The 22,207-nt window shown below is 38.3% G+C and overlaps 1 protein-coding gene across 1 annotated transcript; it reads left to right on the top strand.

Annotated features, from left to right (window-relative positions):
- Positions 1-20,193: 20,193 nt before the first annotated feature.
- On the top strand, positions 20,194-21,930 carry LOC145812923 (cuscuta receptor 1-like). The gene has a single exon (XM_082908159.1). The coding sequence runs from the start codon at positions 20,194-20,196 to the stop codon at positions 21,928-21,930; it is 1,737 nt and encodes a 578-aa protein (XP_082764285.1).
- The last annotated feature ends 277 nt before the right edge of the window (positions 21,931-22,207 follow it).

Raw genomic sequence — 22,207 nt, forward strand, 5'->3', positions numbered from 1 at the left:
TATTTAGTTATTTTTTGTATTAAATAAATTTTTAAAAAGAATTTGCACAAATTTTTAGTCTTTAAGTATATGAAGATCAAGTGAATTTTAAAAAAAAATGACTCAAAATATTTTTAAAAATTCACTAAAAATAAAAATATATGGAATAAAAATTCAGAAATTTATTTTTGAAAATTCCAACTCAAATAGATTTTAGAATTAAAAAAGGTCAAAAATTAAAAGATTAAAAAATACTAAAAAACAGTTTTAAAGATTGACTAAAAAATAATCATATATTTCAATTATTTATATTTTTCTAATAAAACTACACTCCGTTTGTTTCGACGAAAAATATTTACTATAAAAAAGGCTTTTTTTTAGAAAATATTATCCATAGAAAACGTTTTCTTATGTTTGGTTGCATTCTTGAAATTAATGTACTAATGGTTGAATTACTGGCGGTGGTAGTGGCGGCAGCAAGCTAGATGTGAAAGTAGTGGTGGTGGCGACGGCAGCGGTGGCGGCGGTGGCCATGGAGCGGCAATAGGGGTGGCGGTGGCGGTAATAGAGGTATGATGGTGGTGATAGTAGTAATCGTAATAATGAGGTAGAGATAGTAGTGGCAGCGGCGGCGGCGACGGTGGTTGTGGCCATGGTGGTGGAAGAGACGATGGTAGTGGTGGTAATGTAATGGCACTAATAAAATTTTTCATCTTTTAAAAGTGAAAAAAAATTTCCTCCCAAATAAGCTTGTCTTCCATTGATCATAAAAAAATGTTTTCCATTAAGTTTTGTTTTCCGTTATACCAAACGACTGAAAATACGAAAAATATTTTATATCCAAACAAACGGAGAAACATGTCATTTCCAAAACAAGTCTTTTTGGATTTTGAGTTTTCAAATACAATTTTTGAGTTTTTGAATTTTTTGTGCTTAATATTTTTGTATTTTTAGTAATTGTTTTTATATTTTAATCAAATTTTTATACAATACACTTAAAATAGAAAAAAAAAATCAAGACAACGAAATATAAAAAAATAGAAAACACAAAAAATGCATTTAAAAATTCAAAATTAAACAAATGTTTAACTGTTTTTTTTTTTCCATCTCATAATAAAATAAAAATAAAAAACTCACTTAAAACAAAAATAGAGAAATTACAAATACACCATATAAGATTTGCTTAAAATATAAATTGTCTCCTATGATCTAATCAAATAACAGATGACTCATTTTATTAATAAATTATGAATTCAATTAATAATTTTTAAAAATATCATAACTATATTTTAATTAATAAGTCAAGTAATTTTATTATTATCTAGGAGAGTAGTTATAAATTTTATTTTTTCTAATTAATTATATAGCGATCCCGGGTTTACCCTTGTTGTACAGTGATCCGGACATGTGTCCGTGAATGTTGGTAGTTGTTTATTTCCTAGTTTGCATCCTCTTTACTTTGTATTTTGAGTTATGGGATGTGTTGGGCAGGTTTGTTACAGGTTGGTTGTGCTTGGGAGCCTAGTGTTGCTGCCCAGATTTTTTGGTCCTTCGCTCGAGCGAGGATGTTGTCGCTCGAGCGAGGTTAGTGTTGCCCCGGTTCTGGACCTGAGAGTTGTAGTTTCTGGCTCGAGCGAGCTTTTCGTGGCTCGAGCGGTCTGGGTTTTTCTTCGCTCGATCGAGAACTCCTTGGCTCGAGCGAGAGTTTTCTGTGTCTGGTCGCTCGAGCGACCAATCCTTCGCTCGAGCGAGCGTGTTTTATATCAGCGGACAACAGCGTCTAAAACATCACTTTTTCAGTCCTTTTCTTTGATTAAACCCTAAATCCGACACCCTCTCACTCTAAACTTGCACTCTCTCTAAGATTTCATCTCCCTAGGGTGTGAATCTAGCCTAGGGCCTTTGTTAAAAAGATAGAGGGCGTTGAGAGCTTCAATTTAATCTGAAAAAGTTTGGATTTGGAGCAAGTTGATCTTGGAGTCTTCATCTTCTTTGTGGCTTAAACTTCGAGGTAGGGATAACCTACTCCTCTCTATGGGTTTTGTCTTTAAATTTTGGTATTTTGAGATGTTGGGCTTGGTTTGGTAATTTTGTGAAAGTTTGGGGCTTTTGTGCAATTATACAAAAGTTGGGGTTTTATTCATAATAAACCTAGATGCATGTTTGGCATGGAAAATGGAATTAATGTTGAATCATTGATGAAAATGGGACCTAAGGGTTGAAATGTTAATTATGGGAATTGGCCTAATTACATTGTTTAATTAATTGGGATAATTAGTTGGTGAGAAATGAGGAAATGAAATGTTGATTGAATATCCATTTGTGCATTTATTTTCTGTTTAGAAATAACTGCTTTGGGCTATCGGTGGAGGATAGTCGTGATTGTTGTAGACAATGTATGTTGATTAGGCAAACTGAAACTAATCAATGGAATGTGTTATGGAACTTGGCAGTTGCTGGAATACATTAATTGTTTGTATTGTGTGATTGTATATAGAACCAATGTGTTTATATACGTTATGTGTAGAGGAGGAGATAGGGGATGTACTCCGCGGTTTAGGGGAAGATAGGGGATGGACCTCTAAACCGGATAGGTATTTGGAGGAGATAGGGGATGTACTCCGTAGACAGAGCTCATATGCTTGTCTAGAGAAGTGAAGATAGAGCTCATATGCTTATCTTTGTGAAGTGTGGATACAGCTTGTATGCTTATCTGTGGATATTGTTGATATACATATCTGTTGTAGAATGTGGATACAGCTTGTATGCTTATCTGTGGATATTGTTGATATACATATCTGTTGAGATTGTGGATATAGCTTTTATGCTTATCTGAATGTGAGATATAGTTTTTATACATATCTGTGGAAATGATGATAGAGCTAGCATGCTTATCTATTGAAAAAGGGAAAATGAAAAGTAAATGGGACTTGTAAGTCGTTAACATAAATATGTAATTTATGTGATTGTATCAGTGTTGACCAACTATCAATTGCTAATGTTTTAGTCATTGTCCATGGTTGGTTTAGTGTATTTCTACTGGGCTGTGGCTCACCCTATATGGGAACATCATTTTCAGGTGCAGGAAGCATGCCACCTCCAAGGACATAGCTGGGAGGCTAGTGGCGGGCATAGTTTTGTCGTTTTACTTTTGATGTATTACATGTAATTTCAAGCCAAGGGCTTAATGTGTAAACGAGTTAGACCTCTTTGTTGTAACCAAGTGTTAACTTGGAAAGCTGTAAGCCCGTAGGGCATTTTGTTATGAGATTAACATGTAATACTTATGTAATGGAATTCTAATGAATGATAGAAGGTGGTTAGTTTATCTATCAACGCTTGTCTTATTTGTTGGGTTTAATGTTATTATTTTGAGGGCGTTACAACTTGGTATCAAAGCGTACCGGGTTCGAATACTTTGGGTACGTGGGAAGTGATTAGTATCACAATGGGTTTGTCTCGCTTGATAGAGACTTAGATGTAGTATCACATGCTATGTGCTTACTTGATAACATGCTTATGTGACTATGTGGGTATGGGATTTAATTTCTGGGATGTTGATTGGATCCGTGAGTTTCTGGGAGTCTTGTTGGAAAAGCACTTGATCAATGCTATTTCTAACCGGAACTCTAGTAACGTCTTGGGACTATCATTATCCGGAAATGAAATTCGTAAGTGCTTATGTGTTTATGTGCTTATGTGGAGTGAATTACACTTGTCCATGCATTAGGACGTGAGTGTTTAGTTTCGGCACACCTATGAATGTGCTAACGTTCTGTGTTGCCTTTATTAGGATGTCAGGACGAGGAAGAGGTGCTAGGCGTGGTAGACCTGCGAGGCAGGAAGTACCGTTACAGGGTGAGATTCCGGCAGTGCAGGAGGGAGTTGGTCAGGCCAATGTGGCTGAGCCAGTGGGTCAGCAGGCTATGGGTGCCTTGGCCAGAGAGTTAGCAGGAGCTTTGGGTATTCTTAGGGCTGAGAATCAGGCAGTTGAGGCAGGGCCTTCCTTCTTGAAAAGGGAGTTCTTTCGGTGTAATCCGGACGAGTTTATTGGGGATCCTAAAGAGCCGCTTAAGGCAGATGAATGGCTCGAACAGACAACGAAGACGTTTGAGATGCTTGGCATCGAGGACGGAGCACTGAAAGTGACCTTGGCATCCTTCCAGCTGAAGGGAGATGCGGGTCAATGGTGGAAGTACGAGAAGGCTCGTGTTGGTGGGACTTGGGAGGCATTTGTGAATGCTTTTCAGGAGAGGTTTTTGTCTGCAGTAGCTAGGGAGAAGCTGAGAGATCAGTTTAGCCGGCTTAATCAGCAGGGCTTGTCAGTGGCCGAGTTTGAGGCTACTTTTACCAGTCTGTCTAGGTTTGCGCCTGAACTGGTGGCGTCTGAGGAACGCCGTTGCTATGAGTTTGAGCGGAAGTTGAGGCGGGGCCTCAAGTTGAGAGTTGGTGGGTCTTATATCCGAGAGTATAGACACCTGGTGGATGCTGCAGCTCATATGGAGCTTATGATGCAGGAAGAGGATGAGGGGCAGAGAGGCTCCAAGAGGAGCCAAGATAGTCAGAGTGATGGCAGGAGGCAGAGGGGTTCTAACCCTCAGCAGTCGCAGGGTGGTGTTGCTAGATCGACCTTCCCAGTGCCGAGTGTAGGCTCAGGGAGAGGTGGTCAGGGGGAATTCACTTGTTACAAGTGTGGCCAGTTGGGTCACAAGGTTTCTGTTTGCCCGCAGAAGGGTGGAGGTCAGAAAGCTGCTTCTTCATCAGCTAGACCGCAGAGTCAGAGTTTGGGCAGGGGGCAGCTCTTGACTTGTTATCAGTGTGGACAACCTGGGCACATGAAGAGGTTTTGCCCACAGTTGTGTGCCACTTCGGGAGCGTCTGGTTCTAGGCAGACGCAGGGTTTTCAGCCAGCTCAGTCTGTGCAGGCCTCGAGGGCCAATCCGGGAGTTTCGTCATCCCAGTCTGTGCAGCAGTCTTTTGCTCCGAGAGGTGAGCAGGTAGACCAGGGGCCTACGGGGCGCGTGTATGCTGTTACCGCGCAGGATTTAGTACCGGCTCCATCGGTGGTGAGAGGTACTTTTCTGTTTTGCAACTCGGTTGCTAGTGTGTTAATAGACACGGGTGCATCTCATTCTTTTGTATCTGCTGCATTTGCATCTGTTTTGGAATTGGAGTTAGCACAGTTAGCATCTCCTATTTGTGTGGTATCGCCTTTGGGCGGTGAGTTGATCCTGAAACAGGGTGTTAGAGGATGTGATATTGAGGTCGCCGACTATAGGCTTCCTTTTCCGTTTGTTGTCATGCCCATGAAGGGTTTTGATGTTATTTTGGGTATGGACTAGTTATCGTCATACCGGGCTGTTATTGATTGCTACCGCCAGAGGGTCACGTTGTGTACCTTGAGCGGGGAGTGGTTCCATTTCTTGGGAGACCGGGTTGGTAGTGTTTTGCCACCGGGGTATGATTCGCGAGGGCGAAGTGAGCTTAGTGGGTTACTTGCTAGCTTTGAGAGTAGCGAGTGTGTTGAGACTCAGATTGTGTTACCGAGGGTGGTTTGTGAGTATTCGGATGTTTTTCCCGAAGAACTTGTTAGTTTGCCACCTCACCGAGAGATAGAGTTCTCTATTGATTTAGTGCCTGGTACGGCGCCAATTTCTATGGCACCTTACCGTTTTGCTCCAGCAGAGTTGGTTGAGTTGAAAGTTCAGCTCCAGGAATTGCTCGAGAAGGGCTTTGTTCGCCCTAGTGTTTCACCGTGGGGAGCACCGGCACTCTTTGTTAAAAAGAAAGATGGTGCCTTGAGATTGTGTATTGACTATCGGAAGTTGAATCGGGCTACGGTTAAGAATAAGTATCCTATGCCCCGTATAGATGATTTGTTTGACCATTTGAAGGGTTCCCGTTGTTTCTCTAAGATAGACTTGAGATCGGGTTACCATCAGTTGAGGGTCAGGGAGGAAGATGTTCCTAAGACGGCATTCCGTACGCGGTATGGCCATTATGAGTTTTTGGTGATGCCATTCGGGCTTACCAATGCACCGGCAGTCTTTATGGACTTGATGAACCGGATTTTCCGGGAGTTCTTAGACCGATTTGTGGTTGTCTTCGTGGACGACATTCTTATCTATTCGTCTTCTGAGGAGGAGCACGAGGCACACTTGAGAGTGGTGCTTGAGTTACTTAGAGCCCATAGGCTGTATGCCAAGTTTGGGAAGTGTGAGTTCTGGCTGGGGGAAGTCAAGTTCTTAGGCCACGTGGTATCCGGGGAAGGGGTGTCTGTTGATACATCCAAGGTTGAGGCAGTGCAAGATTGGGCACAGCCTAAGAGTGTGTTTGAGATCCGCAGTTTTCTGGGATTAGCTGGGTATTACCGTCGGTTTGTGAAAGATTTTTCCAGGTTAGCGTCACCGTTGACTAGACTGACTAGGAAGGGAGTCAAGTTTGAGTGGAGTGAGACTTGTGAAAAGTCGTTCCAAGAGCTGAAAGTTAGATTGACCACCGCACCGGTGTTGATTATTCCGGAGAGAGGGTTGGGTTACTCGGTTTATTGTGATGCCTCACGAGAGGGTTTGGGTTGTGTGTTGATGCAAGAGGGGAAAGTGGTAGCTTATAGCTCACGTCAGTTGAAAATACATGAGAAGAATTACCCCACACACGACCTAGAGTTAGCAGCTGTGATCTTTGCCTTGAAAATCTGGAGGCACTACCTTTATGGTGAGAGGTTCGAGGTATTCTCGGATCATAAGAGTTTGAAATATCTGTTTACACAGAGAGACTTGAATTTGAGGCAGAGGAGATGGATGGAGTTCATCGAGGATTATGATTTTGAGTTGCATTATCATCCGGGAAAGGCCAATGTTGTGGCCGATGCCCTTAGTAGGAAAACCATTAGTGATGTAGCTTGTATAGCCATCCGGGAATGGGAGATGTTGGGAGCACTTGGCGAGTTTGATTTGCTACTGGGCGAATCTGTCGAGGCTGCGGCCTTGTTTTCTGTTGTTGCGCAGCCTACACTTGTGATTAGAGTGTTAGAGGCACAGAGAGGTGACCTTGAGGTAGAATCCCTCCGAGAGAAGATCTCCAGTGGGAAAGTTGAGAAAGGTTTGACGGTGTATCCCGATCTGAGTGTGAGATACCGAGACCGTTTGTTTGTACCGGAGTCTTGCCGAGAGGAAGTACTCCGAGAGTTTCACCATTCGCGCCTTGCGGTGCATCCGGGAGGTACTAAGATGTATCAGGATTTGGGTCGCCAGTTTTGGTGGCGGGGTATGAAGAGAGATGTGGCTGTTTTCGTATCGAAGTGCCTTACTTGCCAGCAAGTGAAGGCCGAGCATCAGAGGCCAGCGGGTTTGTTGCAACCCTTGCCTATTGCCGAGTGGAAATGGGAGCATGTCACTATGGACTTCGTTGTAGGTCTTCCGAGGACTCAACGGGGTAGTGATGCTATTTGGGTGGTTGTAGACCGGTTGACTAAGTCGGCGCACTTTATTCCTATGCGCGTGAGAGACTCGGTAGATCATCTTGCCGATTTGTATATTCGGGACGTAGTGAGATTGCACGGGGTCCCAGTGTCGATCGTCTCAGATAGAGATCCTCGTTTTACTGCTAGGTTGTGGCAGAGTTTGCAGAGTGCCTTGGGCACTAAGTTGACCTTTAGTACGGCTTATCATCCTCAGACTGACGGGCAGTCCGAGCGTACTATTCAGATCCTCGAGGATATGCTTCGGGGTTGTGTCCTGGACTTCAGTGGGACGTGGGAGAGGCACTTGCCATTGGTAGAGTTTGCCTACAACAACAGTTTTCAGTCTAGCATCGGTATGGCACCGTTTGAGGCCTTGTATGGCCGACCGTGTAGGTCTCCAGTTTGTTGGGCCGAGGTGGGTGATGCACCATTGTTGGGTCCGGAGTTGGTTAGGGAGACGACGGAGAAAGTTGAGCTTATCCGTAGGAGGCTTGTTACAGCCCAGAGTCGGCAGAAATCTTATGCTGACCGTAGGAGGAGACCTTTGGCGTTTGAAGTAGGTGATCATGTCTTTCTGAAGATATCACCTAGGCGAGGTCTGATGAGGTTTGGAAAGAGTGGGAAGTTATCCCCTCGGTTTATTGGTCCTTTTGAGATCCTTGAGAGGATAGGTGAGGTTGCTTATCGGTTAGCCTTACCACCGCAGTTGTCCGGCGTGCATGACGTGTTTCATGTGAGTATGCTTCGGAAGTATGAACCAGATCCATCACATGTGCTGGATTGGAGCGATTTAGAGGTAGATGAGGATGCCTCGTATGAGGAGAGACCGGTTCGGGTCTTGGATAGGCGGGATCAGGTCCTGCGTGGCAAGACCATTCCTTTGGTGAAAGTCTTGTGGAAACATCACGGAGTGGAGGAAGCCACTTGGGAACGTGAGTTGGAAGTCCGAGAGAAATATCCGGACTTGTTTGTTGATATGTAATCTTGTATTTAAATTTTGCATGTTGTTGAACCTAAGAGCTTTTATATATGTCTTAAGTTGTGAAACATTGAAAATGTTTTGGTTATTGAAAGTATGTTTGGAACTTGCCTCATATGGAAGTTGAATGTAACATTATAGGTGTTAAGTATATTGTTGACATTGGAAAGTTAGTGCATAATGTTGATGCATGTTAATAATACATATGTTGTTTACATATTGTGATATATCTCTTGTTAAAGGGATGGGATGACCGGTAATGGGTCGAATTGTTGAATGTTAAATTGTAACATTGGTTCAAAATGGAGGAAAACCTGTTTTTGAAAACTTGTGCTTAATTTCGGGGGCGAAATTCTTTAAGGGGGGGAGGTTATAGCGATCCCGGGTTTACCCTTGTTGTACAGTGATCCGGACATGTGTCCGTGAATGTTGGTAGTTGTTTATTTCCTAGTTTGCATCCTCTTTACTTTGTATTTTGAGTTATGGGATGTGTTGGGCAGGTTTGTTACAGGTTGGTTGTGCTTGGGAGCCTAGTGTTGCTGCCCAGATTTTTTGGTCCTTCGCTCGAGCGAGGATGTTGTCGCTCGAGCGAGGTTAGTGTTGCCCCGGTTCTGGACCTGAGAGTTGTAGTTTCTGGCTCGAGCGAGCTTTTCGTGGCTCGAGCGGTCTGGGTTTTTCTTCGCTCGATCGAGAACTCCTTGGCTCGAGCGAGAGTTTTCTGTGTCTGGTCGCTCGAGCGACCAATCCTTCGCTCGAGCGAGCGTGTTTTATATCAGCGGACAGCAGCGTCTAAAACATCACTTTTTCAGTCCTTTTCTTTGATTAAACCCTAAATCCGACACCCTCTCACTCTAAACTTGCACTCTCTCTAAGATTTCATCTCCCTAGGGTGTGAATCTAGCCTAGGGCCTTTGTTAAAAAGATAGAGGGCGTTGAGAGCTTCAATTTAATCTGAAAAAGTTTGGATTTGGAGCAAGTTGATCTTGGAGTCTTCATCTCCTTTGTGGCTTAAACTTCGAGGTAGGGATAACCTACTCCTCTCTATGGGTTTTGTCTTTAAATTTTGGTATTTTGAGATGTTGGGCTTGGTTTGGTAATTTTGTGAAAGTTTGGGGCTTTTGTGCAATTATACAAAAGTTGGGGTTTTATTCATAATAAACCTAGATGCATGTTTGGCATGGAAAATGGAATTAATGTTGAATCATTGATGAAAATGGGACCTAAGGGTTGAAATGTTAATTATGGGAATTGGCCTAATTACATTGTTTAATTAATTGGGATAATTAGTTGGTGAGAAATGAGGAAATGAAATGTTGATTGAATATCCATTTGTGCATTTATTTTCTGTTTAGAAATAACTGCTTTGGGCTATCGGTGGAGGATAGTCGTGATTGTTGTAGACAATGTATGTTGATTAGGCAAACTGAAACTAATCAATGGAATGTGTTATGGAACTTGGCAGTTGCTGGAATACATTAATTGTTTGTATTGTGTGATTGTATATAGAACCAATGTGTTTATATACGTTATGTGTAGAGGAGGAGATAGGGGATGTACTCCGCGGTTTAGGGGAAGATAGGGGATGGACCTCTAAACCGGATAGGTATTTGGAGGAGATAGGGGATGTACTCCGTAGACAGAGCTCATATGCTTGTCTAGAGAAGTGAAGATAGAGCTCATATGCTTATCTTTGTGAAGTGTGGATACAGCTTGTATGCTTATCTGTGGATATTGTTGATATACATATCTGTTGTAGAATGTGGATATAGCTTGTATGCTTATCTGTGGATATTGTTGATATACATATCTGTTGAGATTGTGGATATAGCTTTTATGCTTATCTGAATGTGAGATATAGTTTTTATACATATCTGTGGAAATGATGATAGAGCTAGCATGCTTATCTATTGAAAAAGGGAAAATGAAAAGTAAATGGGACTTGTAAGTCGTTAACATAAATATGTAATTTATGTGATTGTATCAGTGTTGACCAACTATCAATTGCTAATGTTTTAGTCATTGTCCATGGTTGGTTTAGTGTATTTCTACTGGGCTGTGGCTCACCCTATATGGGAACATCATTTTCAGGTGCAGGAAGCATGCCACCTCCAAGGACATAGCTGGGAGGCTAGTGGCGGGCATAGTTTTGTCGTTTTACTTTTGATGTATTACATGTAATTTCAAGCCAAGGGCTTAATGTGTAAACGAATTAGACCTCTTTGTTGTAACCAAGTGTTAACTTGGAAAGCTGTAAGCCCGTAGGGCATTTTGTTATGAGATTAACATGTAATACTTATGTAATGGAATTCTAATGAATGATAGAAGGTGGTTAGTTTATCTATCAACGCTTGTCTTATTTGTTGGGTTTAATGTTATTATTTTGAGGGCGTTACAAATTATGTTAAATAAAAAATTCTAACAAGGGAGTATATGTAATTTCTAAAGCCATAGGGACAACTTGGATTTTAAACAAATTTCAAGAGGTGTAGCCTCGTTTGGAGGTTTTTTTTTTTTGGATAAATTACATTGATATTGCTTGAGGTTTGTATCTAATACAGTTTCCCTCTTGAAATTTAAAAAATTATATTCCCCTCTCTGAAGGTTTAAAATTGCATTGCAAAATATCCATCCCATTAGTGAGCCGTTAAGCCAGTTTAAGACCCTTTTTTTTTTTTTTTTTTATATCAGCAACTAAACTTCACAAAATATCATTTTTAACCCCCATTTTTCTTTTCCTCACCACTCCGTTCTCTTCGTTCTCTTCATTCTCTTCTCCTAAATCAACCTTTATCTTCCATCATTTTCCTTCTACTCCCCATCCATTATAGGTGGCTATGATTTACATATCCTATAGAGCATCATCCCGTCTTCTACAATGGAGCATGATTCTATTGCCAAATAATCACTGCCTCCTATCTGTAACTAGGGTTGCAAATGAGCTGAGTCAAACTTTGCTAAGTTCGAGTTTGACTGCTCGTTTATTGAGATCGAGCTCAAGCTCAACTCAGCTCGATAAGATTTTTTTTAATATTATTTATATTATTTAATATATAAATAATATATTTATTATATAATTTAAATAAAGGTAAACAAGCCAAATTTATTTGAGCTCAAATTCGATTTATTTACTAAATAAGCCTAATATTCGAGCTCGAGCTCATCTCGAGTCGAACCGAGCCTGTTCGTGAATAGTTTAGTTCATTTGCAGCCCTATTAACCATTTCTTATGTGATTCAAAATTGTCGATGGAAGAAAGGGTTTTGCGGTTCATGATGGAAGAAGAGGATTTCACAGTAATTGGTGTTGAAACAATTGTCAGCGGTGTTGGGTAACGGTGTGTGATTTGGGTTATAGTAGTTATGGATGTTGGTGGACAAAGGGTTCCATCTCTTGAGAGGTTCAATAGGGTATGGTCAATACAGAGGCTTCACAATGACAGTAGCAGCAATAGCTTCCACCTTTGTCTCCATCCCCACCACCATCATCGTCCACCTTTACCTCCACTCTTACCACTAAACAAACTGTTGATTTTGCTGAAATTTCTTTTTCAACGCATATGTTTCTCTCTCTTTCCCTACACATCCGACATATATAGTTGCCTAAACTAATTAGTTTCTGGAACAAAAGACAGAAAGATAGATTCATTGTGGCTCACAATAATTTATTGGGTAAAATACCAGACGGGAAATCACAGTTTGGGACTTTCAAAGCGAGAAGTTATGAGAGAAATTTATTTCTTTGTGGACCGCCATCGGAGAAAAATTGAACAACCATTGTTTATTCGCCAACAACAACATCTTCAGATGAAACTGAGGGGAAATGGTATTATATCGATCCAATTGTATTTAAGCAAGTTTTGTTGGAACATGCATCACTTTCTTGTTTGGATTCGCTACTCCCCTTTACATCAACCCATACTAGCGAGAAAGGTGGTTTTATCTAATTGAGGGAGGTATGTATGCTAGTTATTATTTTGTTTCTGATACTCTTCACAAGCTATTAAGACTTCTATATAATTAGCAATGATTTGTTTCCATGGAGAAGTATAGCAATGATTTGTTTCCATGGAGAAGTATGGCAAATGTTGTGTAATAGCTATTATTTTGTGTCTGATACTTTTTACAAGCTATTAGGCCTTTTGTATTATTAGCTATTGTTTGTTTGCATGGACTAGTATGGCAAATGTTGTAACAGTGCTAGCTTCGTGTTGCTTATGAATGAAGAACAGTGAATTAGTAACCATTATTGGTTACTTATTTTTCATTTCATTTCATGCTTTGATTGGAAATATTGCTAAACCAAACCAAACCAAACCAAACCAAGCAAAGCCTTACATCCCATCAAATGGGGTCGGCTACATGAATTCTTCTTCTCCACGCGGCCCTATCAAAGGCCATTTCATTAGTCAAATTAAGTAGATTCATATCTCTATTTATAACGTTAGCCAATGTTAATCTAGGCCTACCCCGTCCCCTAACACTTCCATCTACCGTTGCAGCATCGCATCTCTTCACTACTGCCTCTGTTGGTCTCCGTTAAATATGACCAAACCATCTCAATCCATTTTCTTTCATCTTATCTTCTATCGGTACTACTTCTATCCATTCCCGAATACACTCATTCCTAATTTTGTCTTGTCTAGTCTTACCACACATCTACCTTAGCATCCTCATCTCAGCCACACTCATCTTATCTACATGTTGTTTCTTGGTTGCCCAACACTCCGTCCCATACAACATAGCTGGTGTAATAGCCGTTCTATAAAACTTACCTTTTAGTCTAGTGGGTATTCGTTTATCGCACAATACCCCAGACGCACTTCTCCACTTACACCATTCCGCCTTAATCCTATGGGCCACATCTGCATCAATCTCTCATATTGTTGTGATAACCGACCCTAAATAACGAAAATGTTCACTCTTAGGCAGTTCTTGGTTCTCAATCTTCACTTCTCCTCTGCTTTCATTGTTACTATTACTAAATTTACACTCCATGTACTCTGTCTTAGTTCTACTTATTCAGAATCCTTTAGATTCAAGAGCTGTTCTCCAAATCTCCAACTTTGTATTAACTCCTTCTCTAGTCTCATCCACTAGCACAATATCGTTTGCAAAAAGCATACACCATGGCACGTCATCCTAAATATTTCTCGTCAACTCGTCCATAACTAAAGCAAAAAGATAAGGACTTAAGGTAGATCCTTGGTGTAACCCTACAGTGATAGGAAATTCATTTGTCTTTACAGCTAGCGATCTAATAGTGGTCACCACCCCTTCATACATGTCCCTAGTCACGTCAATATAATCTTTTGTCACCCATTTCTTCTCTAACACCCACTATATTATATCACGGGGCACTCTATCATATGCTTTCTCAAGGTCGATAAACACCATATGAATGTCTCTTTTATTTTCTTTATACTTTTCTATTACTCTCCTTAAAAGATAGATCGCTTCCATTGTTGACCTACCAGGCATAAACCCAAATTGATTCTCTGACACCTCTGTTATTTCTCAAAATTTTGCAGAGCTTGCTGACTATTGCAGGAGGGCCCTAAACGTATGTAGAATCTGGAAATTTTGCAGAGTGTTATGCGAACCAAGAAGAAAATTTACGTACTTTACTTTACATGGTGCTTTAGGAGGTGTCATGTTATTTTGTAACAGGTGGTAAGTATGGCATTCCATTTAAGGTATGTTTAGATCATGGATTTGAAAAGGTAGAAAGAAAAGATTGGCCATAGGAGTACTTCGAGATATACTCTATATAGGATGGTCTAGTACTTCACTATACATTTTGTGGTAAAATATACAGCGTTCTATTTCAACATCTAATAAAAATAGAGCAATATTACAAATTTAGAAAAATTTACTCAAAAATTACTTAGAAATACTAATATGTGATTTAGATGCGTTTTGCACATGGCCCCCATAATACACCCTTTTAATTTTCATCACACTCCATTCTTAACCCAAATCTGAGACGGTAAGTTATGCTCCAGGCATACTAATAAAAATCAGCATGTTTGATTGTCAAATAATTTATTTATTTATTACACTCACAACTTTTTTGAGGAAAACAGCGACAATATATTAACGGAAAGATACAGTACAACATAGAGCTATCACAACATTACAAAATAAAAATAACGCTTTAAAACTTACATTCTACATTTACAACTTATGTAGTTGTTTAGTATTCTATATGTGCAGATTTATTGTGTATGTAACTGTACAATTTTTTCAGTATACGACTGGTCCCAAAACATTAATCTCCTGGACAAGGCAGCAAATTTTTGGGTAAATTATACGACTGGTTCTTTTAGTTTGAGCGAAATTTTATTTTGATCTTCGCAGTTTTAATCTACATTTTTAATTTTGTTGAAATATAGTCTCTCTCTGTCATGGATTGTTAACATTTTGAATGGAAAAAAATCATGTACAAAACTAAAGGAATCAAAGTGAAATTCAAATAAAAATATAGCGACCACTGGTGTAACTTATTTATTACATAGATGATCCCTATAGTTTGTTTCGAATTTCATTTTGGTTTCTCTAATTTGTACATAGTTTTTTCCATTCAAAATTTTAACAATAAGTGATGGAGGAATTACACTTCAACAAAATTGAAATTGTAGCATTCAAGTTATTTAAATTAAAACTTCGATAACTAAAGTGACTCTTCACTTAAATTACCTAAATTAATGATGTAATTTATCCAACATAGACTAATGGTTCAATTTATCATTTATCCTAAATTTTTCCACAATGAGAAACCTATGCTTTTTGCATACCAAACTATGAATAAGGTCAACAAAAGTGGATATGGACTTTGGTCAATATCACAAATTTAAGTAACACTCAAGTTGCTATCAACATAGTATTTAGTGTGGGTTCAATTTTCTCCCACTATGCAAGTCTTAAACAGAACTTGTGTTGAGGGGTCGATGCAAGCTCCAATGTTATAGTTTTTGGTTTGGAATGAACAACAGGACACCTTGGTGTTTTCGCCACGAGTGTTGCCTTGGATCTGCAGGAGGATGTGAGGATTTTCTTGTACCAAAAAAAAAAAAAAAAATGTTTGGTTCATAAATTTAAGTAAAGATTTAAAAATAGGAAAAGAAAAGTTGTATGAATGTAATTATATTTTACTTATTTTTTTTATTTTTATTTTCTAAATTTCTATTCAAATTCATAAACCAAACACAATTTTGGGTTATTTTGATTAAAATAGTTAAAAAGTCAAAAAATGTACTTTTATAAAAAAAAATATTAAAAATTAATTTTTAAAATAGGCCTTAATGTATTAAAATTCACAATAATATGATAAATTATGTGTTAATTTTTTATTTATCACAAATTTAATCACAGAAGACATAATTTATATATTTTTAATTATTTATGATTTGAAGGAGATAACCTATTTGTCATGTCATTATGGGTTAACTGTCACTACAACAAAAAACAGATTATGCGACTAATTTTGCCGACTAAACTAAATTTAGTCGCCAATGGGGTACACACTAGCTACTAAAAATTTGTTGGTTGCCAATGGTTCACACATTAGCTACCAAACAATATTTGGTTGCCAAATGGTCACTTATTAGCTACTAAACTTTTTTTGTCGGTAAAAGTCCGCTATTTCGCTACTAAAATAATCTGTAGTCGGAATTGTCTTCACTTTTGGTGACTAACTACGTGTTAGTCGTTGAAAATATAATTTTCGGCGACTAAATATGATGTTCATCGCGAATTGCAGAGTCTTTTGGCTATTATAATTTTTTTAATTCGTATTTATTTAATTTTTTGCTACTAATTGTGTGTTAGTCGTGGAAATGATTGGGTTTTGGCGGCTATTTCAATTTTGGTTGCTAATGATTAATTATATACCGACTATAATTCAGTAGCCAAACGTGCCACAAAATTTTGGAGGGAATATTAGATTTTTCTTAAATTTATTAGCGACGAAAATTAATTTTGGTCGGTAATAAATATTTGTTTGTTTTATTTTTATTGCAAAAGTAGTTCATTTCCCTCCCTCTCGCACTCCTACTTCTGATCCTGCTTTGTCTCCATCGCCATCACTGCAAGGCTTGCTGGATCATCCCCCGAACTCCCTCCCAGGTATGTCCTCCATGTCGACTCTCTCTCTCTCTCTCTTTATCTCTCTGTATCTCCCTCTCGAATTCTGCCTCCTTCTCATAGAGGCCTCTCGGTTTCCCTCTTTCTTGCTCTCGCTATTTACACACACACATACATGCACACACACAAATCATATATACACAACCTTGATTCCATATATGCTCGATTATACACTGGTACACTCACGCCTCTGTCACTGGGTCTTACTCACACCTCTGCCCTCTTCTCTATAGCTTTGTCTCCATCGCCATCATCGCAAGGCTTGCTGGATCATCCCCTTAACTTCCTTCTAGGTATGTCCTCCATTTCGCATCTGTCTCTCCCTCTCTCTGTATCTCCCTCTCGATTTCCCTCTTTTTCTCTCTGTCTCTGTTTACACACACACACACACACACACACACACACACACACATATATATATATATGTGTGAAAACACACAGAAATCACATAGGAAATGCTGAAAATTAGGGCATTGTTATTGAAATGTGATTGAAATTAAAACTTAGGACAATGCTTGGGGTGAATCAAGCAATTTGCTACAAAAACTATGGCAATGTCTTGTAGTAGTAGTATGTATGAAGTGTCATTGATCTTTTAGATTGTAGAGAGAATTTGATTATGGTTGTCAAAATATTCTTAACTTGATTATGTTTGTGAAAATATTGTGTTTTCTTTTTAATATTTGTAAGTTTGAAGGAGAAATTTAGATAAATTTTCATAGTAAATAGCCATTGATCTTTTAGATTGCAGAGAGAATTTCTCAAAAATCAAATTCATTTATCTAATTCATGATCTAAACAGAGTCTAAATGAATAGAAGAGAGAGAGAGAGAGAGAGAGAGAGAGAGAGAGAGAGAGAGAGGGGGGGGGAGATAAGAATGGAAGCAGAAACACAAAGAGAGGGAAGAAGCCAAAGAGATGGGATTATTGGAAGAGAGAAGAGAACAAAATGATGGGGTAGGGTGGGTGGTGGTGTTGTTGAGTGTGTTCTCCTTGGAAATGGGTCATTTTCTTTGAAAGGGACATTTGTAAATTGCTGTAAACTCACTAACTCAATGTCCTACTACTGTTGACACAATAGGCAATAGTGTCAGTATGTGAATCCATGTGAACCCACTGCCACCCTCCCTTCGCTTCCCGTGTTTTCTCTTTCAACAAAGATTATGATGCAATGCATCAATGGATCTCTCTCTCTCTCTCTCTCTCTCTCTCTCTCTCTCTGTTCTTGAATTTATTTATGGTTATAGGTCTCAGCTGTCCATAAATTGAGTATATCCTGAAACATTTCATAAAAGTAGGTTCTTTGTTTTTGATAACAGAAGAAGAAGAACAATAGCATCAGGCATGGTTGCACAAACACATGCAACTATGGAGTAGTACTTTAAATTTTTAGAGAGCTCAATGTAATTTATCCTAACTTTGTTTTGGATTAATTGAAGGTTCAAGGTTGGTTAACTTATTCCTTCTGTCCCCGTATTCACATAAGAATTAGATAAATGATGTGATCCATTCCTTATTCTCCTACATGTACATTTTCTATTTCCCTGCTTCTCTCTCTTACTTTTTTCCTTTTCTCACCCATCCTTCCATGATCCCATGATCCCACCCTTCTCTCTCTTTTCTTTTTGTTTTTTTGTTTTCTCCCATTTTTATTTTTCTCTCTATTTGTTTATTTTTTTTTATTTTCTCCTTTTTTTTCACTTATTTTTATTCATATTATATGGAAAAGTCTACCATCCCTGAATTAGGAGCCAGATTTTACTGTGTGTAGTGAAGATTAAATTAATGAATTTTATAGTCCACAAATTAAATGAATTTGAGCAACTAATTATTATTTTTAAATATACTGAATACCTAATAGACTTCATAAATTTAGACCTTATATGAATCTTCAACATATTTTAATAAATTAGCACGGTTTTTGAATCTTCAACATATTTTTGTCCTATTAGGATATTTGGATTGCTCAGATCTGTTCAAATTATAAAACAATGGCTAAGATATATTTCCTCAAAAAATATTCTACAAATATATTTTCTACTTTTTCGCTTCTCTCTCTCTTACTTTTTCCTTTTCTCATCCATCCTTCCATGATCTCATGATCCAACATTCCTCCCTTTTTTCTTTTTATTTTTTTATTTTCTCCCGTTTTTATTTTTCTCTCTATTTGTTTATTTTTTTATTTTTTCCTTTTTGTTTAATATATTTTATACATATTTCCATACAATGTATGTATGCCCGTAATACACTAGAACATTATGGATACACATACAATTTTCGTATAATTATATAAGCAAAAGCAATATTGTACGTATGCCCGTGGAAATTGTATGTATATTTGGCACATCTATCTATCTAGCTATATATTATATAAGCAAAAGCGAGTTTTTGTAAGGAGTTTTGTGAGAACTCCAAAATTTTATAATAAATTTGTGATTTTATCAAATAAAAAAGTAAATTTAAATAGTGTTGGGCATACGCTAGTATATATATATTGTCCCTTCAATTTGGTAATTGAGGTGCTCATAAATGTAGGTTGCATTGCAGCATCAAATCCAATTCTGTTCATCTCTATTTTCTTTGTTTCAATGTATTTAACATATTGTCCCTTCACTTTGGTAACAGAACTGACTTATAATGTTAGCAATTTGGAGGTCCTCATCCTCTCATGGAATCAGCTCAATGGAACATTGCCAATAGAAGGCAAGAAAATTTTCATTTTAAGTTACATTGTTAATTTGTTTTCAAATGGAAGTCAATTCATCGTCTTTATTATTATTTTTCTAATCTTAAGATCATTTTTGAGCTCTGTTATTTTTGTAAGTTCTTTTGGCATCATTTATCTTTTATTATATGTTTTGGCAGGTTTGGCATCTTTCTGCCATCTGAAGATCTTGGATTTGAAACAGAATGGTTTCTATGGGAGTGTTCCTCCATTCATAGGGCCATCTTCTCTGAAAGCTTTATATTTGCATTCAAATAAATTTAATGGTTCTTTACCCATTCAAGGTAAAAATCTACCATGATGGTTTGTTAATGTAATTGTTACAAACTAAAAGCCAGACAAAAAGAAATTTAAATAAAGATGCTAATTTGCTGGGTTTTATTTATTTATTTATTATTATTATTATTATTTAAGTTCATTGCTTTGTGCTTGTTTAATTTGTTCATCATTGATGAAAACTTTGAACTATCATTACCTTTCCTCTTAAGAGGTAGTCAATTTCTTATAATAGCAAACATTTTAAAGAGTAGCATATAAATTTCTTCTAGCATGACCAGTGAGATGGGCATTACATAAATTTGTTGCTTTTGCAGGTTTATGTGAACTGAAGAAACTTGAAGAGCTCGACCTCAGCTATAACCACATTGAAGGAATCCTTCCTCCATGCCTAAGCAATTTGACATCTCTCAGGTTGTTTGATGTTTCTGGGAACCAATTCATAGGAAACCATTTATCATCTCTACTGGGCAGCCTCAATTCCCTAGAGTACATTGATCTTAGGCATAATCGTTTTGAGGAATTATTCTCATTTAGCTCATTTGTGAACCATTCCAAGCTTGAGGTGGTTGCAATTACAAGTGATAATGACAAATTTGAGGTGGAAACTGAATATAAAGATTGGTTACCCATGTTTCAGTTGAAGGTCTTTGTGCTACCAAACTGTAATCTGAACAAGCGCTCTGGTGATTTTCTGAAGTTTCTTCTTCACCAAAACACACTAAGTTTTATTGATCTCTCCCACAACAACTTGGAAGGTTCATTCCCAAACTGGCTACTTGTGAACAATACGAAACTGGAATATTTAAGTCTGCGGAATAACTCTTTTGTTGGTGAATTTCATTTGTTGCCATATTACAATTCTTATACTTGTTGGATGGATGTTTCAGACAATCAATTAATTGGGCATATTCAACTTAATATGGGGGAGATGGTTCCATATCTTATACACATAAACCTATCTAGGAATGCTTTTGGAGGTAGTATCCCATCCTCAATTGGTAAGATGAGAATTTGGGAGGTTCTAGATTTATCCAGTAATAATCTTTCAGGAGAAGTACCGAAGCAGTTAGTTAGAAATTGCAGATCTCTACGTTCTTTAGCGTTATCAAATAACAAATTTCATGGCCAAATGTTTTCAGATGACTTCAAATTGACTCAGATAGAGTATTTACGATTGAACGATAATCAGTTCACAGGGCCTCTGACAAATGTGGTCTTCAATTTGTCTAAACTTTCTATGTTGGATATTAGCAACAACAACATGTCAGGTAAGATTCTAGATTCGATGAATAACATGATACGTTTGAGAACATTGATCATGCGAAATAATGCATTTAATGGTCAGTTCCCATGTGCACTGATTCCAAATGTGTTCATGGACATCTCTCATAACTCATTTTTGGGAACACTTACTTCTTGCTCAAACCCAAACTTGGGAGTTGTGGTGCATGTGCATGTGCAAGGGAACCATTTTACGAAATTCATTCCAGAAGCACTTATTAATTTATCAAAACTTGTGACATTGGATGTCAGTGACAATAACTTGTCTGGCAGCATTCCCCTGTCCATTAGGTTGCTTGCCAACCTTAGCATTCTTATATTGAGAGGAAACCAATTGGGTGGTTCTATTCCAACACAATTGTGCCAACTGAATAAGATAAGCTTGATGGATCTTTCCAATAACTCTTTTACGGGGTCTATACCAAGTTGTTTAAGTAATATCACATTTGGGGCAATAGGGGCTACTGATCTTGCTTTCGCTCAAACACCTTTAGAATTTTACAGCACTAGGCATATCTTCTATGTGTATGAAAATGTCCTACTTCCACATCTAGATATGGTCTTTGAGATTGGTGGCCCCGATGGCACATGTGATAAAGTTGATGAAGTTGAGTTTATTACTAAGAGTAGGACTAACTCCTACCGGGCTGGCAGCATCCTTAACTTCATGTCTGGATTGGATTTGTCATGTAACAAACTAACAGGTGAAATACCTTTTGAACTAGGGAAGTTAAGTAGTGTTCGTGCACTGAACTTGTCTCACAATCTCTTGATTGGACCCATCCCGAAGACCTTCTCAAACCTTACTCAAATAGAAAGTTTGGACCTTTCTTACAACAATTTGAGCGGAAACATCCCAACAGATCTAATCAATCTAAATTTTATGGCAGTGTTCATTGTGGCTCACAACAATTTATCAGGTAAAATATTAGACAGGAAGGCACAGTTTGGGACCTTTGAAGCGAGCAGTTATGAGGGAAATCCATTTCTTTGTGGACCACCATTGGAGAACAATTGCACAGCCATTGTTGACTTGCCATACTCCCCAAAAACAGCATCCTTAGATGAAATGTCACGACCCTAAACCGCCCCTAGTAGGATGGTGTCATGATGGCCGGTAATCTGAGATTACCAAGGCCTCTTACGAGGATTCACACACACACAGAGTATAAATAAGGGGCTTACAAATGCGGAAGTAGTAAATTAAAATCCAAGTGGTCCAAAAGAGCTGTGCATAGATCAAATGAAATGACATACATCATATGATTTTACAATCGGTTGATTAATAAACAAAAACACATTACATCTTGATCAAAAGGCTTCTCAAGCCGACGTATGCAAAATACAAGTATTACAGGTCG

The sequence above is a fragment of the Camellia sinensis genome, chromosome 15 (genome assembly GCF_055761805.1).
Source record: "Camellia sinensis isolate YWXY chromosome 15, ASM5576180v1, whole genome shotgun sequence".
Taxonomy (NCBI): domain Eukaryota; kingdom Viridiplantae; phylum Streptophyta; class Magnoliopsida; order Ericales; family Theaceae; genus Camellia; species Camellia sinensis.

What these genes read in the sequence shown, in the direction of transcription:
- LOC145812923 (XM_082908159.1), top strand. Translation starts at nt 20,194, where the DNA reads ATGTTTCAGTTGAAGGTCTTTGTGCTACCAAACTGTAATCTGAACAAG.